At 38.7% G+C, this 24,245-nt stretch overlaps 1 protein-coding gene across 1 annotated transcript in view; it reads left to right on the top strand.

Moving 5' to 3' along the window:
• Positions 1-24,245, top strand: part of SH3KBP1 (SH3-domain kinase binding protein 1) — a 220,850-nt gene that overhangs the window by 126,616 nt on the left and 69,989 nt on the right. The window contains exon 5 of the mRNA XM_009325486.1: positions 1,178-1,374. Coding sequence (XP_009323761.1) covers positions 1,178-1,374 — 197 coding nt within the window. The remainder of the gene's footprint in view (positions 1-1,177; positions 1,375-24,245) is intronic.

Below are 24,245 nucleotides of genomic sequence, written 5' to 3'. Positions count from 1 at the left end.
GTATAATCTCTTCCTGATTTTGGGTGTCTAGATTTTAAAGAAGAATCTTTCTTCTGTACTGGCAGCCTCTTATGATGAAAATCCATTGCAATTACTTTGTGGACCTTGGTATAAAAATAATTAAGAAGATAAGCTTACTTGAAATTTTTCTTTCTTTGACTTGTAAGATCCATGTCTGTGACACCATGAATGCTTGTGAGGGGAATGTGAGGATTTGGGTTTGTTATTATTAGGTAGAATTAGTGCTGTAGTAGCAGCAATTGGTGTGGTTTTTCTGGAAACACAGTTAAGTCAATCTATCTGTAATGTAGGAAGGAAGATTTAAATGATACTGGGGACTGTTTCAATTGGAGGAAACTTCAGTGGGTCACTTTTGCTGCCAGTGACTGTTTGGCCTGATTCTACACCATTCTGCAAAGTGGCTGAAGCATCACCATATTGCGTCTGTGGCCTCTGCTATTCAAAGAGCAGATATTTTCAGATAAGCGCATATAAATTTTCCTATTCACTGAGAGAAGTAATGCAAATCAGAATGTCAGTTTTGATTTACTGTATTCCTAGAGGATAGTGTGCATGGGTGCTTTTCCTATGAGGCTGTCTATGCTGCAGAGATTTAATTTTCAGCAGGGAACATATTATGCAGCTTATTTGATTGCAAATCTGTTTAAACAGCTTTCAGCTTTATATTTCCCAGTTAGGTAATGTAGCTTTAGATACTAATTGCACAATTGGCTTGATATGAGTCACACAGATTTAAGGTACAGTGCGCCTGGTCTGACTGCTTGTTAGCTTTAAGTGGCTTCATACAATAGCTTCCCTACAACTGAATTTAACTTTTTCATTTATTGAGTTCTCTTTTGAATAATTCTTGTCTGAGGAAGAAGGATTTTCTTGGTAGTCAAGGAATGGCCGTCTTCATTCATGAAGTTTTGATGCTGGAGTATGCATGTTTTATGGATTGGTATAAGTTCTAACTGGTACACCAGTGTGATGAAATAAAGTGATTTTTAAAACTCAAAAATAAACGCATGGCACAGAGAGCATCTTCTCTACCTGTTTCTTGTGGTTCCGTTTTCCTGTTGAGGATGGTGGGAGGGATCATTTTCCAGTCACAATCTGTTTTGAAAGTAGTGAGCTTCACGCCTAAGATTTCTTCTTTCGTCCCTCCATTTCACAGGTCTAAAAGATGCTACAGGCTCTGAGAGTGATGGTGGTGACTCTTGCAGCACAAAATCGGAAGGAGCCAACGGAGGCACGACAATCCAACCCAAAAAGATCAAGGGTGTTGGCTTTGGAGATATCTTCAAAGACAAACCTATAAAGCTACGACCAAGGTCAATAGAAGTTGAAAATGACTTTCTCCCAGTAGATAAGGTACATGTCATTTCTTAATTCTGTCTTGGTGTTGGTTTAAAGAAGTTTTCACCCTAAAGTTCTCAATTCTGTCACTGGCCAAACCTCGAAGGTTTTATGGTCATTATTTCCTAATCTTTCTGTGGACAAGATTCTGCTTTTTTTCCTTTTGCTGCACACCAGAAAGTGAATTCCAGTGAGGCTAGCTGCCTGCAAGAACTGTTACTTTGCTTAAAGATTTACTGCTCTGTTCATACCTCCATCAGCCTTTTCTCTAAGAAAATATTAGTTTAGAGAACAAGACTGGAGAGGCTTTTCAGGTTTGCAGTTACTCACATTATGGTTAAAAAAACCGAACAGCTAATTCGTATATAAACTAAGAGGGAGATACTGTCACTGTGCCATCAGTTTGCTTAAAAAAAAAGGAAGCTTTGGCAAATACCTAAATACCTCAACTTAGTACTGGGTTTGTTGATTTTAAAATGCTTTCAAAAATTGCCTAGCTTTGTTTAAAGGGATTAGTAAAACGGAGAGCATTATTTTTTGTGGGTTTGTTCTATATGACATAAAAAGAAAGTCCTGAGATTAACATTTGGGGAAAAAATTTACTTTCTGACAAATTGAAAGAGACCATCTGAGAGAGCACTCTTTGTTCCAAAGCCTCCAAAACTATCACTAAGTAAATTAGAAATAGAGATTAGAAAGCAAAATGAGATGTTTCTAATACACTCGAGAAGGCAAACTTTTTTTTTTTTTTTTTTAAAAAAAAGGATTGATCACTCTAAGGTATGTTCATTAGGAAACAAACAAAGATGTGCATTGTTTCCTAATGAAGTAACAACCAAAGAAAAATCTTTGAAATCCTTCCTTCAAGTCAGCAGTTAGATTTGCATAGGGTTGCTGATATGCTGAGAAGTGTTAGGAGGCTTCCATGGGCTGGAGTTCTGCTATGGGCATAGTTATGTGATGCATTTTCTTTGTCTCCATGGTGATTTTAAGAAGCTCCGGGGCAGCTGCTCTTGTTCCCTGGCAGCTTCTCACCTTTTGAGTTGTGCTTGTCCAGTTGTCTGTAGAACCAGGCGCTTCATGAATTACATCTTTTTGGCCTGCAAAGCTTTGGTTTTTAACCTAGATCATTTCAGTGACCTTGTTTATAGCATAGCACTTACCCCCACATCTGCCCTGAGTTACAGCGGTACAGCAGAAGGGGAGATCCTGCAGAGGCATGGTGGAAACTTCTTAAGTTAGTTACGCTGAAGGAGAATTGGTTAATATTTCACAGTAGACTGCAATTTGCATTCTGTATAAGGGGGGTAGTGAAGAGCTGGGATAATCTAAGTAAAGGAAAAACCTAGATTATATTACTCCTTGACCATTGCTGACTTCTTCAAAGCCTGCTTGGTACCCTGCTTGCCTTCTGTCTCTGAGTGGGCTTATTAACGTGCAGGGCTTTGTTAATGTGCAGGACTAGGAGCAGCTGAGTTGTATTCCAATGGCACCTCATCAAAGAAGTCCCCCTGGGATACAAGATAGGGACAGGACAGGCCCGGCAGTGTTCACTGAGTGCTAGCTAATGAACCACCCTCCATTCAGGGAATGTGGTGGAGAGCAGTGAAGTCAGCTTTGCATGGAGCCATCATGGTGTCTTTCTGCAGCGTGGTTTATTTGTGACCCTGACAACCTGCCAGTGTTTAAGGTGCGACTGGGCTTTATGAAAGCTTTGTAAGTACGCTGAAAAAGAATTTTACCAGAACATGAACTTGATTAAGAAAAGGTTTCTTTTTTTTTTTTTTACCCCATTTTGGAGGTTGTTTGTCTTTATATTTTGATGGCATCCTGTGATCTTGTACTTAGAAGTACAAGTCTTTCCTTACAAGTCCCATGTAAGGAAAATTGCTGTGTATATAGGAGGCACCTGGTAGCAGGCAGACTTAAACTCATGCACGGCTGTACTTAAACCTTTTTTTTTGGACTCAGGACATAGAAAGTCCTGTAGCATCAGGAAGTGTGTATTTTAATAATGCAGTTCTACAAGAGGTGAGTTTTAAATTATTAATTTCCCGCATTTAGGTATGTAAAGGAAATACGTGGTGCAAGAAGAAAATCACCTAAGATAAAGACACTATTATAATTTACATTATAATAGTATTTATAATTGGTGTGTAACATAAGCATTCACTTGTAAGGGTGATGCATATGTAGGCACTGACCAGAATTCAAGTGTTGCACAAAATTCAGTTCTCCCTGGTCTGATATAGGCAGATTAGATTTTACAAATGATAAGGCCCTGTTAATGCCACATGAAGGATTTCTTGTGTCTGCAGTTTACTATAATTGTAGCTCTCTCTACAGTAGTGATTGTAAATGGGAACTGATTAAAATAAATTATGTATCCCTTGAACTCTGGAGTCCCTTGTTTTAATGTGAAGTGTTTGCAAAGTGCTCATGAAGTGGCCTTCATTCCCTGAAGAGAAGTCTTACTCCACTTTATAATAATGAGAAGTCTTACCTTTGTTTTTCACAAAGAACAAATATTTGTGCAGCATAAGTCAATAGGTTTGTTACCCAGCCAAAAATTAAATATAGAATTTTGAGAAAATTGCTAAAATTTTCCATCCTACCCACAGACCTTCCTTCCTATGTCTTCAGATTTCTCCTAAAGTTGGCATGGTTAGTGGAAAATAATGGCTTTATTTTTGTAAACACGATCCATTATTTGTGTTTCAAGTGTGCAGATAACTAAAAGCAATGCTGCTTTGCTGTCATTGCTTTTTTGCTGTCTAGGGTCAGGATGGTTAACCTTTGAGCAGTGCCATTCAGAGGCTTCAGCACTGTGGTGTTTGCCTACTCATAGCACCAAAACGTGATTCACTGACACAATGTTTGGTTACGATTACAAAACATTAACCTCCGAAGTACTTCTCTCCTGGCTGCAAGAAATTTCCTCCCTCGTCACTGCCATGGTCTTTGCCATGTAATGCTGGCTGAGAGAGAGAGAATCCTGCGTTGTTTGTCATTCCAAGCAAGGTCATACTTTGCTTGAAAGCTCTGCATACTAGGTCAAAAGTGTTGCAATGTATGATGCCAAGTGCCAAATTGGTACAAATTTTTCTCTAGCAATGTAGTTTTTAAAGGGATCTTTGCCCCGGTATGTGCCTCGCTCATTTACAAGTAGCCTCAGTTTTTCAATAACTTGTAATCTCTTGAAGAGGCAGAAACAATGCTTTCCTCAATTCCTCCTTTTTTTTTTTTTTTTTTATTTCTTCTGAAGTTTGGAGACTCTAAAACTCTTTCTGTTGCTTCTTCTGTTTTTCTTGGTAGTTATTGATGAAACATTTTATATATTACTGTAATGATCCTGTTACCTTTTTGATTTAAAATATTTCCTAACAACTACTGATTTTTTTACTGATCAATATATTACTGTGAGGATTTTATAATGTGGGATTATTTAGAACAAGATAATTCCCATGGAAAATGTCGGTCCCGTTTACAGAAGAATCAACAGGGTCTCATTTTGTTGGCGTTACCACTTTGTGTTCTAATGTGTTTTCAATTTTATGAATCATAAGTTTAGATCATATTTCACACAGAGGTGATATGAATTATTGGTGTGTTAAGTTAAGAAGGCTTTTACACAAATATTGGCAGGAATATGAGGGCAGAAAGGATTGCTGCCAGTTGAGCAGAAGCAGATGCCGTTAGGCTCTCCTGTAAATCACCAGGCAGTTTGATGTGCTCCAAGTGTTAGCCCAGTGGTAACAATGTAGGATATAGCGGCCCTTGTCTTTTAAGGTGATCAATAAACTCTCTAACTAAAGGCAAAACTGAGGAATTGCGTGAAACCCCATTGGGTGTGCAGAATTCATTGTTTTGCTGTTCTTTGTTCTAAAAATCACAGAAGCAAATTATCCTAGGGAAATTAATGTTGCAGTTGTGGGAGTTTAATTTGAGCAGTGCCATCAGAGCTGTGCCTTTTTAAAAAAATAAAAGAATCAAATACTTATGCTTTGTAGTCCTTTTCTTTGCCTGTTTGCGTTGATGAATCGACCACTGGCCATGTATAACTAGAATCAGATTCCTGAGGCTTGGCTCTGTCAAATTCCCATTAATGGTAGGGGTAAGTGAACTAATTTACAGTGCTGCATGTGACTGAAGACATAGCTTGCTGACAGATGAATTTTTAGAAGAAATACAGTATGCGTATAGGCATGTTGTGTCTCCTGAGAAAATTCAGTGTAACGCTGTTGTAGTAGCACAAGTTTTATGGTCAAATAGGAATGCCCGTTTCACATGTCCTCCTTCTGCTCGTGCAGCTTCAAGACATTTAAACAGGTGTTTATGCTTATTTCTTTTTTCCTTTTTCATTTTGTAGTAGCTTATCTAAAACTTCTGTTTCTAGTTTGGACTTCCTTCCAATATGATCTATATATGCTTCTGTTGTTCTAACAAGCTATCACTTTTTCCTCTCCTGTATCTAAAAATAAACCTCTAAAAGTATAGGAAAATTAATTCAACCAATACATTCCTTAGTCTGAGTTAACTGTATCGGGTTGGTCTGTGAGTTGAGGCTTCAGCTGGAAATGCGAAAGGCCATAATAGGTGAATATAAAACAAAAAGTTTTAAAAAGCCATTTTTATCTTTCTGAAAACTGCCCTTACTTCTGAAGAGACTATCAAGAGTATTTTTTACATTTTCCATTTGAGATATATTTGTAGTTTTCTTCAGGCAAGTCTTGCATAGTTGGCTAGCAGTGGTGAATTTGAGCAGAGCTAGATTTCGTTAACAGCCTTTGATGAGGTCACATTAGTGTTTGCCAGAACTTAATATAAATTATATACTCAACCATCAAACTGGGGAATGGAAGCAGCCACCATAATGATTTAATATAAAGGGGGAGGCTATCATGGCTCTAGATCCAGCAACTTGTAAGATCTAGTTAACTGGTGTTTAAGGATCCTTCTCACTGCAAAATACTGAATTTATACAGAAATTTTTATTTATGTATATATTTAGTATGTTTGGGAGAGGACAAATGGAGAAGAAATAATGGAAGTAGACACAAGAGCTATAAGGGCTGGAAGCTCAAGTCAGTTATTAAGTCTACCTGTCCTTTGTAATGAGATAGAAATTTGTAAACTCTGAGACTGAGTGCCTGCAAGGTCTGAGTTTCTATTTTGAGCCAGTGAGCTGGGGACCCAGAAACTGTAGTGAATGCGTTGCGCTGACAGTCACATCTTTGCCACATCTGTTCTGTCAGTTCCTGCCTGGTTGCTTGTAGAAAACATTTTTTTCCCCTTAATTTTCAGTTGTCATTTAAAAAGAAGTCTTCGAGAGGTGCAAGTTGGAGGCTCTTCCTGGCATTTCTAAACCATCTAATGATGAGCCCGAGCTCTGCCAGCGCTGCCCAGCGGCACCCATGGTGCGTGGCCAGCACTGGCTGTGTGTGCTGCACGCATTGGTCTGCGCTTGCCTTGCGTGGCAAAATGGAACACATTTTGTGAGCCATCGCATGGCTCGCTGCTTTCCCCCTCCGATGCCTTTGGAGGTGCTTGCTCCCCTAACAGAAATGTTGAAGCCAGTGTTCAAAATACTGAGATAATGAAAAAACGGATGCGAGCAAAACCACCTGGTACTGAATACAAATGCCATTAAAAACGCCTGCTGAGGCAGAGAGCGTGCGATGCGAGTATCAAGTGTGTGTAGCACTTTGCACTTGAAAAAAAGCACAGGTTTCTGGCATTTGTTTATTCAGAGACAGCCATCGGTGATGGTAGCAGCGGTCGTGGCAGGCATCAGCAGTGTGTCAAACTCTGTGTAGGAACAGGGGCAAGCACTCAGCTGTTCAAGGAGCATTTATGTTTTGCTTTGAAGTTGCTGTCTGCCGTAGTCTGGCATCCCTGCCCTAACCATTTATTCTAGTGCCATCTTGTGAGGAAAGCTACAGGGGAAGAAGGACCCTGACCCCCTCTGCAGTTGTCATGAGAGCAAGGCTGCCTGCAGCGGGGGCTCGCTGCTTCGCTGGTGTAACTTTCCATTCCTTGGGTTCAGTGTGGAAACAGGATTTATGTGTTTCTTTCATTATGCAAAAAATAGCACACATTTGCAATGGTAGCTGATGTTCATGAGACACTGTGGGCATTATAAATAAATTCTACCCTTTCTGGAGTAACTAATTCACAGCAATAAGAAGGAAAAGTAGGGAAAATACGGTCAGCTCGTGAAATGAGGGACAGTCAAAAAGCAGCATGCCCCTTTTGGGGAGGCTGACTCAAAGCAGGACTTGGTACCAAGGGAATGGAACGGAAAATGGAAAATTAAGTTTAAAGAGAGGAACACATTGATAACGTTGGCTGGCAATGAGTCTCTGCTGAGTCACTGAACTGTGCTACGTGAGTGAATAGTGTCTCCTGATCTCCTGTATACTTCCTGCCCTTCCCTGCTATCCCATTAGATATCTGTGCTTTCATGTTCTCTCACTTTGGTTTGTAAAATGCTCAAGCTGCCTGAACAGAGTTGTCCAGGTATTGGTGACATGGTTCAGCTTTCACATCAGTCTACACTAGCAGTTTTTGGCAGAGGAGGTTACCCACACAATGGTTTGTGCTGCTTGTGACATTTTTTAGGCTTTTGTTTTTAATAAAGCAGCTATTGGACTCTAAATAAATGCAAGGTAGTTGTTTGTGCCACAAGACTTTACATGTATAATATTGGTCTTTATTCAGAAAAGATTTGTCCGTATGAAAGAAACACATCAAGTATGCATGAAAACATTTTCAACTTATGTTCCTGACTTGAGCTACTTGAAGAACATCTAAAAATAGAAGCAGAGTACTGTAAGAAGTATTGATAGTACCAGAAGTTACTCCTAAAAGTAATGCAGAAAATCTGGTCTGTTCTCCTAGGGGAGAGCACTGGGCTTCTGCCAGGATGAGTTCTCTTGGAGGAGTGCTTTCTGGGAGGGAATACTCCTCATTTTTCAGTCATGGTTTTGATTAGGAAATCTTAGGATGCTTCAGTCTGAAAAACAGGATGTGTAGATTTAACCTAATGCAATTTTATTTCATAATAGGAAGACAATACAAGAATATATATTGTAAGTTGCTCTGGATCAGCTGATGATCAATAGCTTGCTAATCACAGTAAATCTCTGAATTTTGGGTGACTCTGTACCATTACCAAGCCTTATACCCCCACAAGCATTTCAAAAGAAGAATCATTAAAGCCACCAAAATGCAGTGCTTTAATAGTTTAAAAAAAAGCTGATCTCCTGAGTTCCAGAGGTACTTGATGGAGACATAAACTGAATTTCTAGGAAACATTTGTCTCATGTTTCAAGTTCAGTATGGAGAAAATGCTTCAGAAAGTAACAGTGCTGACATGCAAGCTGGCTTTGTTTGCTGATGAGCTTCAAGAGTACTGGTTCAAGAATTAATACAATATAGCATGTCTAATAATAGCAGTAAAATCTACCTAAGTAAAATCTAGTTGATATAAATCGATATAAAAAGATTTAAATTAGTGTAATCAAGGAATAAACAGTTGCATAAACTGTGTCTTAGTGTTTCTAAGTAAAAGGAATTTTTTTTTCTTGTCCCACTTGTATTTTGTCAGATAATATAACTTTGATTTTTAATTGCTAAGTCTGAGTTGTTAAGTTTTTTAAACTTGGAAAAGATTATAAAAATTATATTGAAATGACTTTTGATATTCTTAGCACACATGAACTTTGAAAATTAAATGACCAAATACAGTTATGCAAAAAAGTAACATAACCTGTCTGACTTTGGAAATTACATAGATAACTTTCATGCTTGCTGAGATATTAAAAAGACTGATGAATGTAAACCAAACTGAATATAACCTGTAAATTACCAAGAGTAAAGTTTATGCACTCATCTTTTGCTGTCTATTTAGCTTCATTAATTTGTGGAATTTTTCTGAATGGGTTTCCTTTTTTAAATTTTCTCTAATCAAGAACTTTTAAAAAGTCATACCTGATTGTAGTACTTACACTTTTATATACTCATAAATTGTATAAATTATAAATGTGTTACAGATTATTCTTCTCTCTTAAAACCAGTAATTGTGTGTTTTCTGGAACAGAAATTAATGACATATTGTAATACAGCTTTAAAATAATTTGTGATTGGAAAACAAAGATCTTCAGGAAGGAGAGTGCAGGCTCAGTAGGCCTTCAGACTTTGCTCTGAATCACTCCTGAACCTGTTCTGCAGCATGATGCAGGCACAGGGAGTGTTCCTGCAAGAGATGTTGCCTTTTCTGTGAGCCATCATCTCTTGCTCATTTCCATTCTTTAAAATATCCCAATATTTTTTCTGGAGATTTGGACGTGCAGGGATAGTCCTACTCAGATCAGTTGTGATTTGCTTTCAGTATAAGGCCAAAGGGGACCTCAGAGATCATCTAATCCAAGCCTCCCAACTGGATTAGGACCAAACATATATAAATAATCCCCAGGGGATGACTGGTTTTTAAAAAGGCATCCAATAAGGAAAATTGTGTATCCTCCCTATGTTCTCGTGTTTCACTGTTGTAGCAGAAAATATATTGTAATGTCCTGGCTCTGTAAAATAACTTTTTTTTTCTTTTTTGTAGGAACCGTGTTGAACAATTTATTGTCCTCCCCTGTAAAATCTACATACTGTCTAAGTTTATCATGTCCTTCCTTACACTGATTCTTAAAACTAGAGAGAACGAATTTTTTTGCTTTTATCTTTTTGATGTATGAGTTCAGAGGCTTTTTTCTTGTCTCATAATTGTGTTGGCACTCCCACGAGAATGCCTCTGTAGAGAATGGGTTGTGTGTGTATAGGGAATGTGTTGAGGGTGCCTAAGTATGTCCGTAGTAGATGTGTTTGTGTGTAAAGGCTTACTGAACAGTATATAAGGTCAAATGGGACTGAGAGTGTATAGTATCTTGTGGCTTGCTTAAATATAAATCTTTCATTTCTTCCAAATTATCTGAGAAGCCCATGGTGTGTTTCCCTCCCCTGCCCTTTCTCAGTCATTTTAAAGTTGAATGTTTGTGAGGAGGCAATATTAAGAATTTATAAGATTTTCATGGAGCAGAGCATCATCTTAATGATGTTTCAGTTTCTTGATCATCTTTCTTTAAAAAACAAAAGCCGAAGCAAAAGCATAAATGACATGAAATTTCAGCTTTTTTTTTTTTTTAACAGAGAGACCAATACACTCAGAATTTGTCCTAAGCTCATTTTCCTGTAGAGTTATTTGCAAGACTTTCTGTCTGGGCTGTTCACAAAAAGCCTGTACATCCTTGCTCACATTACCTTTCCTAGCTGTCGGTCTCAAGAAGCCAGGAGAGACTAGGCTGGCTTGGGAAAGGAGAGGAAACTTCTCGCCGCGAGTGAGCAGAGGTAGGAAAAGCTCCAGATTTCCTGTGAAATAAACAAGTGGAACCTTTGTTTCCCCGGGATGGCCTGGAGCGTGAGTCAGTGTCAGGGCTGGGCTCCTGCTCTCGCTGAGCTGAGCTCATGCAAGGAAGGGGCAGGACTCCAGGGCTCTTCTTGGACACTTCGAGCTGCTGAAAGGCAGCTTGGCTTCACAATGGGAGAGGAGGTATTTCTTTTACAATTAGTTGGGTTTTTTCTTCTGTGGCTGTTTAAAACTGTATCGTAATATATATTCTGCAGAGCACAGGATTCGACTGCAGGGTTCTTTGGTTCTTCTGCACACTTTGTAGATGCTGGTAAAGGTAAAAAGGTAAGGTAAAAGAAAAGAAGGAAAAAGAGTGCTGGGGATCCTGAAGTCCATTTCTGTTATAGAAGACCGTATTAGAATAGGGGGTTACTTTTGTGTGAAAACGTATTCTGTCCTGGCTCTGTTTAGCTTAAGTTATTTTCCTTTCCGACTGTTTGGCCATTAAACTTGCACAGATGTTTTTTATTTCTATATGATGGTTTCATTTTTCTTACTCTAAAGAATAATGTAACTTTACAGTTGAGCAAGACTAGTTGCACAGTCTTTAGGATGTGTTGCTCCCTCAAATGTTTGCTTAGCAAACAAAAATTCACCCCCCTTTTTTTCCTTCCCAAATGCACTAATAAAACTGCACTTCTTCTTTTTGGCAGAAAAAAGAGGAGGAGCTTTACTAATTCCTCTTCTGTGTGAGGTGGCATTTGGAGTCTTTTGTACAAATGAGGAAAACTGATAAGAATTATTTTTGGAGAAAATTATATTGGGATAATAAAATCTAAATGGAAATTATCCTTTCCTTCAAGAAAAAGCAAGGAAAACTGGAGTCAACTGATGCTTGTAAAATTTTATAGAAAGCTGACTGGAGAGACACCAAGTAAACTGTTTAATGATTTGCAGATACTTTGGGGACTCTTAGTAGAAAAACGTAACTTTCTCTCAACTTTGGCTTTTCACAGCTAAAGTCAGTAAGTTGTGTGCAGAGATGAAGCTACAAGTTTCCCGAGTTGCTTTTTCTCTTAAAATGTGCCATGTGTCTGTCTGTCTTTCTGCCTTAAAAAAAGAAAAGAGGAAGGGTGAAAGGAGTGCAAAAGGACCATAGACCAGCCAGGCACTCGGTGGGATAAAAAGTCTGTAGGCCTATTTCTAAAATGCCTTTTTAACTCCTTGTTGCATGTGTTTCTATAGGAGGTCAGTGGCATTTTGTGTTTCTAAAATAGTTCTTGATCGTTTCTTGATATTGATCTTGATATTGATCTTGATATTGATCTTGATAGTTTCTAAAATAGTTCTTAAATACTACAGACATGAGCTTATATTATTACAGTTAGTTGACTAAGTGCTTCGTAAAAACTTCCCAATAAAAACCAAGGAGGGGGAGAGAGGACTCAGCTCCTGGGGAGGAAGTCCTGAGGCAACAGTGACTGGTAGCCAAGTACGGGCTGCTGGTGCCTGCTTTCTGCTGGGCGCTGGGCTATTTGCCATGCACTGGCCACCCAAAGAGCAGTAGACCTCCATATGTACAGCTGACAGTTTCTTCTGCAGCAGTCTCTGTACCTAAAGCACTTGCTGAAAAGAAAAGCTGAAACACATGATATTAGTCATTTGCCATTTGTGTTTTGAGTTTCAGAGCTTCATTCAAAGGAAAAGAGATCAAATTCCTGTCAGTTGAAAGAGAACTGGATGCAGATGCTAATGCATTTTGGTTTGTCACTTGTTGCTCTGCAGTTTTCCCTGAAAGAGTTTAAAATAAAAATATCTCCCTGATTTGCCTCGGTAACTTCTGTCCTGATTTCAGTGATGCAAGGTGGCAGAAAAAAAAACACTAAAAGATGAAAATTAAAGATAATCTGAGGAGAAGAGAAGAACTATAATGCCAAAATGGAAGAAATATTTGCTGTCAGCACTAAGTCTAGGACTGTCTGCATGACAGTATGGGTTTAGTCTTTTTTTGAGTCATTGAATTTGAAAAATATAATTGAACTTGTCAGTTTGTTGCCAGCATCATAAATTTCACAAAAGAGCAAAGAAGTATTGTTGCCATGTTAAAATGAAGATATTAAAGAAGGCCATTGCCTGCTTATTGTTTTCCTAGATTTTTTTTTTTTTTGCGATGAAAGTAGCTGCACTGCTCCTTACTACCGCAAAAGGAAGTGGAGATCCGTGTAGCAGTTCTAAAGTTCATTAATTTTTGTAAAAGAGGGAGGCTTCATAACAGCAGTTTCTAAGCTGGATGGTACAATCTGGATCGTGCTAGTTACCAACTGCAATCTAGACAGGCACGGTTCTCCTGGGAGAGTAGGAAGGAATTTCATTCACTCAGTGCAGATTGACTAAAGGACTCTTCCTAGAGGAGATAGAAATTAATTGTGAACTGCAACCTGCAAATGGTAAAATTCCTGGCGAGGGGTGCAAGGGGACACAATCTTTTACATTTGTGTGAGCCACAGTCAGTAAAAGGGGAAAATGAAAAATAAATAAAGCAGGGAAGAAAGAAGACTTATCTGCTCCAAAAAAATACTTTCTTTACAAAAGCACCTTCTAGCATTGCAAATCTGCAGCTGGAGAAAGAAAGAAAATGAGCTTGTTCATACAGCTCATTTTGATGTGCACACTTTCAGTGCTTTGAGATGAGGCAGTTGGGAGCGTGCTGTGTGGGTTTCATTCTGTTGTTTTTTTTTTTAAATTCCATTTGCTAAAGTGTTTTTACTCATCAGTGAGTCTAATATGTCTTGCTCCATTTGTTTCAGCAGCATCTACCTAAGCTAAACTCTTACATTCACTTTCTCACCATTTAGGAAGGCAGATTTTTAGTTCATTAATGATTTGAAACTGACAGCCTCACAGCATCAAATGTCAGGATTCCAAATTTTACAGAAATATAAAGGTTATAAAGCGTGCAAATTAAGACACATAGGTTTCTCTCCTGCCCAGCACATCAAGCATATTGGTAGAAAAAAGCCTCTCTACTTCCCCTCTCTGCACATATTTTGAAATTTTAAGAACTTGTCAAAATAGCAGGTTACAAAGCTTTAGAGTCTGAACTCACCTGCTGGTAGAACAGGTTTAACTGTGGAGAATAGTGATGTAAAAAGCAAAATGTGCACTCTTCTGCTTTCCAAGCTACACAGAGTTTTAATGAAAATGGCGTTTCACTGTTCATATTCATTCTTGGTTTTGTTCCTACCCCTTTTTCCATCCAAGAAGTTAAAACAAAAATTTTGCATTGCCTATTTTACCTACTTATTTCTTTGACTGTTACTTGAGATAGCACATATTTCTCTGGTGACTCGTGTAACACTAATGAAGATATTCTTCATCTGTGGTCTGTAGACCGCTGGTGGTCTGCTCAACACCTGGTAGTTTTAATGCATGGATAGCTGGATGGGACATTTGGTGCTGGCTCATGACATTTCTTAATGGAATTCAACAGCTGGAAACAAGAACTAAAGTAATTTTCCATTTAAGCAGTTCTGAAATCACTGAAGAGATGTTTTGTGGTTGCAAATGGGAAGTTAGGAATCTGTGAAACAGTCTCTCTAATTAGATGTCTTCCCCACTATGAAGGTTTGAGACTCTCCTTTTAATGCAAAATATAAATTACATGAATGTGGAGGATATCAACAGTTACAGCTCAGTATAAACATCAATATCATCACTGAGGTAGCAGTGTGTATTCATACACTGAAATACTGAAATATTGTGCATCTGAAGACATCTTAAATCTATAGCACTTTCTCAGAGAAAGTCAAGAGACAGTTAAAGCCTTTTCAGACTGCTTGACAGAGTTGAATTTATTCAGGAGGTTGGTAAGTTGTTCTGAGCGCTTCCCTGATAGTGTTGTGGTAGACGTAGTCCATCTTACAGGTCAGAAAAAGTTTGAGATGGCTAAACAGGAAATGCAAACGTATAGTTCTGTACTGTGGATTTGTCTTTTTCATTGTGGTTGCTGACTGTCAATCCAGTGTCTGCTTTTTATAATCTTTTAGACTCATAGTGGGTTTCTCTGCTTCTGTGGGAACTACAAAAGATCACCCAGGAAAGCAGACATATATGCCGTAAAGCATTTTCTCCATTGAAAATCTCTGTAGTGGCTTACAAACCAGAGGATTTAAATTAACCTGTAAGAGTTACTGCTTTATAATTTTGAAGACTTTTCTAGTTATTTTCTCCGTATATCTTTGTTCTCCCTATGGTTTTGTTCTCTTTTTAACTGAAAAGATTAAAGATTGTTTGATAATGTTTGGGGGGAGAGAGGAGTTGGAATAATCCTTTGACATTTCCCTTGTGTTATCACTTGTGTATCACTATGTCACCTTGCTTTATTGAGATTTATTTTCCAAAGTGGTACTGCATTCAATATTCCATTTCCATATGTTAAAGAATGAGATTTCCAGGGAATTGGAAGATCCTGAGACATCTGTAGTTCAGAGCAGAATTGCGCCTGGGCTGGTATCGTGCCTCCAAACAGAGGTCAATACTGGAAGCCTAGGGAAGAGTGTGGGAACAGGGTAAACATACAGAGAAATTCCCACAGTGAGTCTTTACGGCCTCTAGTCATTTCAAACCTTGTGTTTAATAACCCTAATGGATTTTTTTCCCTCATCAAATCAGGTAGTCACATTTTCATTGCGTGTAACATGTTAGCATCTGTAACTCCTGTGAAAGAGTTCCACTCAGCTGGATCACACGCTGTGGGAAGGAGTTACCTCCCTTTGTTTGTTCTGAATGTGGTACCTGCTAATTTAATCTGATAGCCCTTAATTTTTATTACTGGAAGAGATAATGAGTGAGTCCTCCCTAACTACATTCTCAATGCCCCTCCTGATTTTTATAGACTTGTGTTAAGTTACCTGTGTGTATCTTTTTGTCCAGGATGAGGAATCTGTTCCATAGGTTTGATCATTCTTGGTGACTTTCTGTCTTTTCCAGTTCCTTTAGGGACTGAGGTGGGTTATGTGTGAGGGGGAAAGGAGGTGAGAATGGCACACAATGATCTAGGTGTTGGGTGGATTTATACAGGATTTTGAGAGTGCTTTCCATTGCTCTTTATTCCTTTCCAAAGTATTAACAGCTATGTGTTTCAAAGCCCATAATTTCTGTCTAAAGATAGCATTTTTCCTCCAAATGTGTAATTTTACTTCTCTCTGAACTGAATTTCTGTCTTTCCTCTTTTCTGGATCATCTGTGAGCATGTGGAAAACAAAAGCCTTGATCTAGTTCTCTGAGGGACTCCACTGGTCACCATGATGAAATCCTGCCTTTTGTTTCCTGTCTTTTAATCGGTTACTTATCCAAGTTAATCTTTTTAAAAAAGGGTGAACAGTAAACTCTTTTTAATCTGCATCTCACTTTTAGTTTTTAGTGTGCACTTAGGTAACAATTCCAATCTTCTTCAGGAGCCAGGACCGGCAACTTTTTTATTTGTGTGTTTTAATGAAAATTGCTGTGATTTGGCTATGCTAGTACTCAACGTTTCTTCACAGTCTGTAGACTAAAAGGCATTATTAGGACATGAGCTTTCTTATCCTAAAGGAGAAGTCCAGATGAATTACATGCTAAAAGGGCTGTTTACCTCCAGTGACAGAAGGGAAGCCTGCAGTGACTGGCCCGTATGTACACATCTGGCTCATAGATGATGTTTAAGTGAAACGAACTCCGTCTTGAATAACTACTTCAGAATGTCAACATACTGTCATTTTATATCTCCGTGACAAAACCAGCTGAATGCCATTGTACTGAGAAGTATAACCAGATCACATGTAAAATGTGATAGACTCACATGTAGTTATAACACAGCAGAAGCAAGGGTCTGTATGAAACCCTAAATTTTAAGATTTCCTAGCTTTTGAATGGCTAAGTAAGAAATCATGCTTAATGATCATTAAAACAATAAGTAACTGTCAATAACATATTAAATAGATCAAATTTGATTAATACAAGATAACAACAATAATACAAGATAAGTTTAATTGCAGCACCTAGTGCTTTCTCCTAAAAAAATAGACACACCCAGAAAATCTACCAAAGAAGTTACTACTCTGATCTTTGTTTCTTACTCATTCTCCATTTCTCTTTTAAAGAACTTTTCCCAGGAAAAAATAGACGTTTAATTGTTGTTATCAAATAAAATGTGAAGGAGTAACAAACTCTGAGCCATCAAGGAATGTGGACATACATTGATTAAATCATCCTGGTCTTCCTTTCTCCCTCCCCTTTCTGCTGTATGTAATCCTTCAGAGTGGTATGCCAAAAGTAGTATAGGCTTGCCATTTTGTCTTTATTTTGCCTTTAACATTCAGAACCACATAAATCACTCCTTTTCTGTCACAGTAAGTGATTTTATAGGTCTTCTCTGTATGTGATTTCCAAGTGCTTTTTGACCTAATTAAGTAAAGCACCAGTAACTTCTTTCGTTAAATATTTCAGAAGTTAAAGTTATTTTGAAAAATAAAACAGTTTTTAATCAAAGCGAATGTGACTATTCCTTAAGTATTTAAAGCATTTGTTCTTAGGCTTGATGTAGTTTAAGCAGTTTAACTGATGAGAAGAGGCAATTTTGCCTTTATTTTCAACTATAAAAAAGAAGTACATCTGAAGGATAAGCATCTGTGATGAATCAGAAAACAAAGCCTCAGCAAAATCATGTTTTGTTCTAAAATTTCTCTTGTTTGGGGACCTCTGTGCTGTTTCCTTTGCTTTGTTTACTTTCCTACTTGCTTGTCTGCTTGGATTCCAGTGCCATGACAGTGTATGACACATACAGCAGTTGTAAGATGCTCTGAAATTGAGTACTCTATTTCTAGGGCACCAAGTGAACTGAGTGTGGTGTAATGTAACCACAACCTGTTTACCACTCTCTGGAATGAGAATGAGAGTATTGTAGTAGGATTTAGACTGACATGCTATTTTTGTCCCCCCCCTTTTTTTTCTTTTGCATTCAAGAAGTAACTTCTGTATTTGGTAAAAATGTATCAGTTTCTGTGTGAACCCTAGAAAACATTTTTCCCCTTGTACCTTTACTTTTTCCACATATGCATCCTAATTCCAAAAGCCTTTAACGTTCAAGCAGGATATACCTGTTGACTACTTGAATGTTGCTTTCCTCTAAAGCAGTGCTGGCGTAGTAGCCAGTTCCTGGAGGACTGATGCTCATGAAGAGTTACAGGGCCTCCACCTCTTCACTGTTCACTTCAGACAACTTGTCTGCTTTGTCCAAACTCGTTAATTGTGGAAAGAGTCATGCTGATGGCTGAAATGATGTTAATTTTCAAGGAGATCCAATGGGATGAAGGCATTGCTCTCTTGCTTTGTAAGACCAGGATTTTATTTGGAGGGACATCTTTAATTTAGAGATTTGTTGATTTTGTCTAGACAGAGAGAATTAAGGTGCCAGCGGTTCATATGCCTTTCGCAGCACCTAAATACAGGGTTTTGCAACCTTGCTGTAGAAGTTTAAAACCTTTCACAGGTAAAATCTTTTTCAAAAGAAAAAAAGGGTTTATTTCTTTACAAAGATATGCTGTAATTTGGAAGGCCTGTGTTCATCCAAGTCCAAAAGTCATTTAGTACAGGCATCAGCTGGAAAAACTGCACTTAAGTCTGCTGGAATATGGACTATGTGTGAAAATGCATTCTTTTCAGATTGTCCAGTAGAAGGTAATACAGCTTGACTATGTGCAAAGAAACTATGATAGGAAATTTGAAAATACTTTAATTGCTTTGTTGTCTGCATTCTGTGAAGTATTTGCCAAACATCCCACTAAAAAAGTTCTGTGGGTGTGCCACATCGGATCCTGTGGTCAGGGTGCCCATTCTTTATGGAAGTATCCTCTGGTATGTCGAGCTGAGTACTTGAGTGTCATTCGTATGTAGTCTTTTGAATGATGTAAAGGCCAGTACTACTGCAACCTTTCCTTGGGTTGCACTGAGCATGGTCAAAATGTGATATGCTGGGCCCAGGAATTATTAAAGCATACTGTGAGATGCTCACCATGCTTTCTCGATGAGCTTAAGCTGGTATAAATGAGCGCTGCAACTGAAAGTTGCACCTTATCCCTATGACCACAAATTTTCCTGCCACAGTTCTACCCAAATGTTTGTGCAGCTGTTTAGTGAAGCAGATAACATTAAAACTCTCTTTTGTTCTTCCTTCCCCTCTGCAGTACTTTTTAACGTGGACCAATTCCCTCCTCTCCCCCTGCAGACATGCTAATGTCACGGCAGAGGGGAGGAGTGGCGGCAGGAATCCGTGGCCAAGGGTGGTTCCCCGGGGACATGGCCACCTTTGGTGGGTGGGCTTGGACAGCGACCGGGCTGTTCCTTCTCTCTTGCTCACAGCAAGTGAATTATGGGACACCTGTGAGACACCAATTATGAGACATCCTGTCTCTCTGCTCATACTCAGAGTAAACTAGGAGGAGAAGAATAAAAAGGATTTTGTTTGCCTGTGCTTGCGACAGTCTGGTTGTAATTGAGGACTTGATGAGCACTTGTTTCCTGTCCCGTTCATTCACCTAACCTAGTTTTAAGGAAACTACCCTGCGTTGTGGCTGGAATGTCCTCATAGATGATGTCAGTAGAAATGTGTGCAGCTTGGGCAACTGAGGCTCTCTATATTATCTGGGTGTGCATTGGGCAGATGTACCTATCTAGTTGGTATTAAAAAATGTTCATAATTATAGTTCAGGAGCATATGGATGGTATTTCTACCAAAGCACAGCTGGGTAGAAAGTAGGTACAGAGGAAGAAGCTATTTTAGATGACTGAGGCAATCAAATGTGCAGGTAGGTGCTTAATCACACTTTCCCTAAAGAATTTTTGTTTTCTCTAGAAAGGTTTCTTAAAATTCCCATTACCCTCTTTGAAGTGCCATTGGTGACCCTGTAGGAAAACTCTTAACTCTGTTCTTTCGGGAAACCCCAGGACAGCAATACTTGATCATGCTGTCACAGAAAGTACTTTATGTGGAATTGAATGTTGGTATCATGGGAAAAACTGAAATCCTGGACATTTCTCTTACTTCGCCTCTGACAGAGTAAGGGCATTTTGACATCTGAAAGCCTTTGGGGGTTTTATATTTGGGCTCTTTCAATTTTTTTTTTTTTAATTTAAGGTAGTCCAGGTAGGATGGATAAAGGACTTGATGATGTTCCTTAAGTGCTTGAAGCATATTAGAAAAAAAGAAATTAATTCGGCTCCCCCCTCACAACACCAGCATTATACATAGTCAGTGAGAATCTTGTTTATGCTTCTGTTCATCCAGAGCTGGAAGAATCTAGTGACTATTTCTGCTTCTTTGTGAACAAATGTTCTCAGTTACAAAATGGACTGTGAGAAATACATTAAAGAATACAGCTTTTATATTGTCACTAATAGTGGCCTTGGATTTGCACGAAAACCTGTAGATAAAAAAAATTCTCATGCATATGAACAGCATTCAAAAATAGTAGTTGAATGTTAAAAGGAAGTATTGTGGTCAAAGAAACACAGCACATTTTTTTCCTAACCTAATCACCGAGGTTTTCTGAAATTTTAAAAGTTCTCAAGATACATAACTGTCTTTTCCTCCCCTGTATAAAACGTCAGTGCATATTGTTATATTTTCACTATTCAAACTGACAAACAGTGTTAAGCTTAAAAACGTTAGTGTTTCCAACTCATACAGCCCATTTTTATGAATTCTTTAATGTCTGATGTATTCCTTAAGAGTATCTTCATGGAGTTACATTTCAAGTAGCAGTTCCAAAATATTTTATCTAGGGTAAAGACCTCAATACACTTTCCAGAATAAATACTGATGCTGAGTAAATCTTTTTTCTCTTATTCCTGAGTAAATAAGCTGTTGCTTGGAGAAGCCTATATTTGTTAAAGGAGAGTCAAAGGATAAGTATGTTCCTTTAGTGCAAAGAGGTATAACAAAATCTTCTGTATGGACCTAGCTGGTGCAGAAGTGACAATTCAATTTGAATTTTCAGATCAAATGTTCTAGAGACACAAGACCTGAATAACAAAAGTAAATAGACAAGTCAGTTCTCAACAACAACAGAAAACCCCAAATAACAATTTTTAAATATCCTGAAGGAGGAAACTTGACCGCAGGTCTACTTTCCTTCCTCCGGTCAGGGTTGAATAGTTGTAGGGAAGGGCCGGAGTGCCCTCAAGTGAGAAAAACTCACTTGTATACTGCCCATTGCGTGCTCTGCTTCTCTTGTGTTGTTCTCTGCTGTTGCAGGGATTGCAGTTGAGCCAAAATACATAAATGAAAGGAAATGAGACTGTTTAGATTGTACCGTGACCTCATTCATGTGACTTTGTGTTCCACCTCAACCACTTTTGTAATCGTTGTTAATTCAGTATCAGAGGAAATTGGTCTGCAGTTATAGGGATTTGCTGTGTACCGAACTGCCATCAAGGCCTCTTCTGCTAACAGAACCTGTTATTTAATGCTAGACTGTCCTTCCGTTGGCTTCATAAAACCAAGCGCTAAGACTGGCAGGTTGCTGCTAAATCTGTCTCATCCCTCTGAATATCTGTACATCAAATCATGGTCGTTATTCATGCTTTTATCAGCTGGTTCTGCAGCAAGAGGGCATTTCATCCCCTTTCATCTTTAGGATTCACTTGTCAGGCGATTAGGGGGATCTGTGTCTGACAGCTAAATAATCTAATTATACTCGCCTTGCAGAAATAGTGGGATCAAGATTCTGCCTGTTTTGTTGATATGTTCTGTTGTGTGTTGGGAGTCAACCTAGGCTTGGAGTTAGGAAATAGGAACTCTGTTTCCACCACGTGTTTCTTGTGTGACAGGGCTAAGCAAGTCAGAGCGATATCTGCAGAGTAATGTAAGTGGAACAAGGCTGACTGCCACCATCTAGAAATGAGATTTCTGGTAATCAGCATACTGGAGGAGGATAGAGGGAAACTGAAACAGTACTCTTCAGGAGTGTCTCTGAACCACCAGGCTAGAGATACAAAGGCAGAGGGGAATATGCTACCCTTTTTGCTGGTGCTGAAACCATTGTGCAGCCAAGAGTTCAAGATATACAGGGCCAGAGAGAAAATGCAGAACTTCAGTTGTCTTTGCAGCCTGGCAATTAGGACACTGCTGGAAGGGCGTCATTATGGGCGTTCTGGTTCATGCTGCATGTGGCTTTTTATTGCAAACGTTATTGACAAAATGATAGAGTTAGGTAACTGGAGAGAGGGAGTTCATGCTGAGAGATGTCAGGGGATACCGGCAGGGTTGAGGATCCTGCTTTTGGATTTGGAGTGTCTAAATTCCCAAAAAGTCCTTCAAGTTCTAAATCTTGTTTTGTGCCTGTGTCCCAAAGGGGTAAGATCTGCTTGCCTCTTGGGAATATTGAGCCTGATAGGTAGGAATGAATCAAGTAAAAGACTAAGTAATGTGAAAGCTGGAGTTGTGTATCAGTATTTTGCAGCATAGATCAATGTGTCCAGAAGGGCTTGGAGGACATTTTTTTCTGAATTGACTTTCTTCTTATGTAAAGGAAGAACAGAGGAGGACAAAGAATTATACTGAAATCTTCAGTTCAACCCCATTAGAGTGTCCTTTGCTCCCATGTTGCCTTTTTTAGAGGTGAAGGAGGTTTTGATAAATTATGCTGGGCCTTCAACTGGAGAAGAAACCAAAATACCCTATAGTAACTAGTTCCTGGGAAGAAAAGTCTCTGTCAGGGAGATGCGTGTTGGATCAGCAAGAATTTAAGTTGGGCTTGCTCGGTTCTCCTAGCCACTAGTAAATTTGGTAGATATTTGACCTATATGGGAGTATGAGTGATGTAGAACAGTTGGAGAGTCAGAAGGAAAGTTTCTGGCTCATATTGGAGGAGATGTGTCTGTCTCCCATTTCTCTCTTCTTGTCAGAAAAATCGGTAACTGTGATAATATTACTTGATCTGGGACTCCCAGCACACAGATCTTAACTATACTTGAGGTTTTATCCTGTTAAAGCAGAACCATCAGACTTAACAGTTCATAGAGAATTCAGTGTATCTTAGAGTGAGGAGAGTTTATCTTGCATGTTTCCTAATGAACAAATGAGTACTATATTAAATTTCATGGAGATGTTTTCAGAAAGTGGTAACAACTGTTTTCCATGCAAATGCATGGATCAGTATAGACCAATTGTAAACATAAATAAATCACAATTTAAAAAAATCTCCTTTAGTACCATTTTACAGGAAGAGTAAAACATCTTGGCAGCGCAGGTCCACCTGAAACCAGATTTGCATGGCTTATCCATTTTTTTTCTTTTTTCCTGTCAGTGATGCTTATGTCACCCCTATAAATCCTTGGGTGCAGTCCCCTTACAATTAAAGGATACCAGTTCCACTTGTCTTCTCCTCTCGCTATCCCACAACAAATTCAGGTGTCCCTCCTCACTAGAGTGGCTTCTGCACAACCCCTGTTTAAATTATTTGAATTACAACTTTCTTTATCCTCCTAGTAGATATAAACATTCCTTCTTCTTATCATGGAATTCTGGGACAACTTTGCTCATTCCGCAACAAATGATCTTTGGATCTTGTAGGTCACTGATCTTTCAGCATATTCCATGTGCTACACCGAGTTTTGCGCTGCTCTTCATCTATCAGTAGACCTGTCAGGAGTCCAGTTTCTCATTTCTTTGCTCGGGCTATTTCTATGTGTGCAAAAAGAGTCATGTCTTCAGCCACCTTGCTCCCTGGGCTTTTTACCTTCTCTCCTGAACAAATTGCAACTCATGCAAAGACTGCTTTCCAACCTGTCTCTAGCTCCCAACAAAAGAACAGCCTTGTTTGGATGGAATTCTCTTTTCTGTTCCCAAGGAGTCTGTTGGTTCCCCATGCTGATTTATCACCTGCACAGGCATTCTTTCTGAACGAGCAGATGAATGAATGTTTTCAAGTATTGCACTTGCATCTGCTTCTATAAATTAAGAAATTACATTGCAGCATGCCCTTCCTGCTGGGATACACTAGTTTCTTCCTCTTTGCCCATGATTCTTTTGCTGCGATTTTTAGCTTGTTAAATTTAAGCTTGTTGTGGGTTTATCTGGGTTTTGGTTTCATGGCATAAGATCAATGATTCATGCATGATAAAGCAATTACCAAATGCTTTCCTTTAATTTATTGTTCTTGAATAACAATTTCATCTTTAAGAAAAGAAAAACTCCCCTAAATGAAAGTTTTTGGATATTCCTTTAGTAAGTACTCCTTTCTGAATTAAATATCAGTGCAGTTTAGAGTATATGCTCTCATCATTTTCCAAACCATTTTATGAGGCAGAACTGTGAATACAGGTTTGATCATGAATGAGCATGTGCTGAGATGTGCAGCTATCTTGAACTGCACTGTTTGCCTCTGAACAAAAAGCTGTCTTCCCAGTCTTGCTTTCATCTTGAAGGCATTCTGTGCTTTTATCTGTGTGA

Source organism: Pygoscelis adeliae, unplaced genomic scaffold (assembly GCF_000699105.1).
Source record: "Pygoscelis adeliae isolate BGI_AS28 unplaced genomic scaffold, ASM69910v1 Scaffold386, whole genome shotgun sequence".
NCBI lineage: Eukaryota > Metazoa > Chordata > Aves > Sphenisciformes > Spheniscidae > Pygoscelis > Pygoscelis adeliae.
Note: the sequence above shows the minus strand (reverse complement) of the source record. Positions and strands in the feature narration are given on the sequence as shown.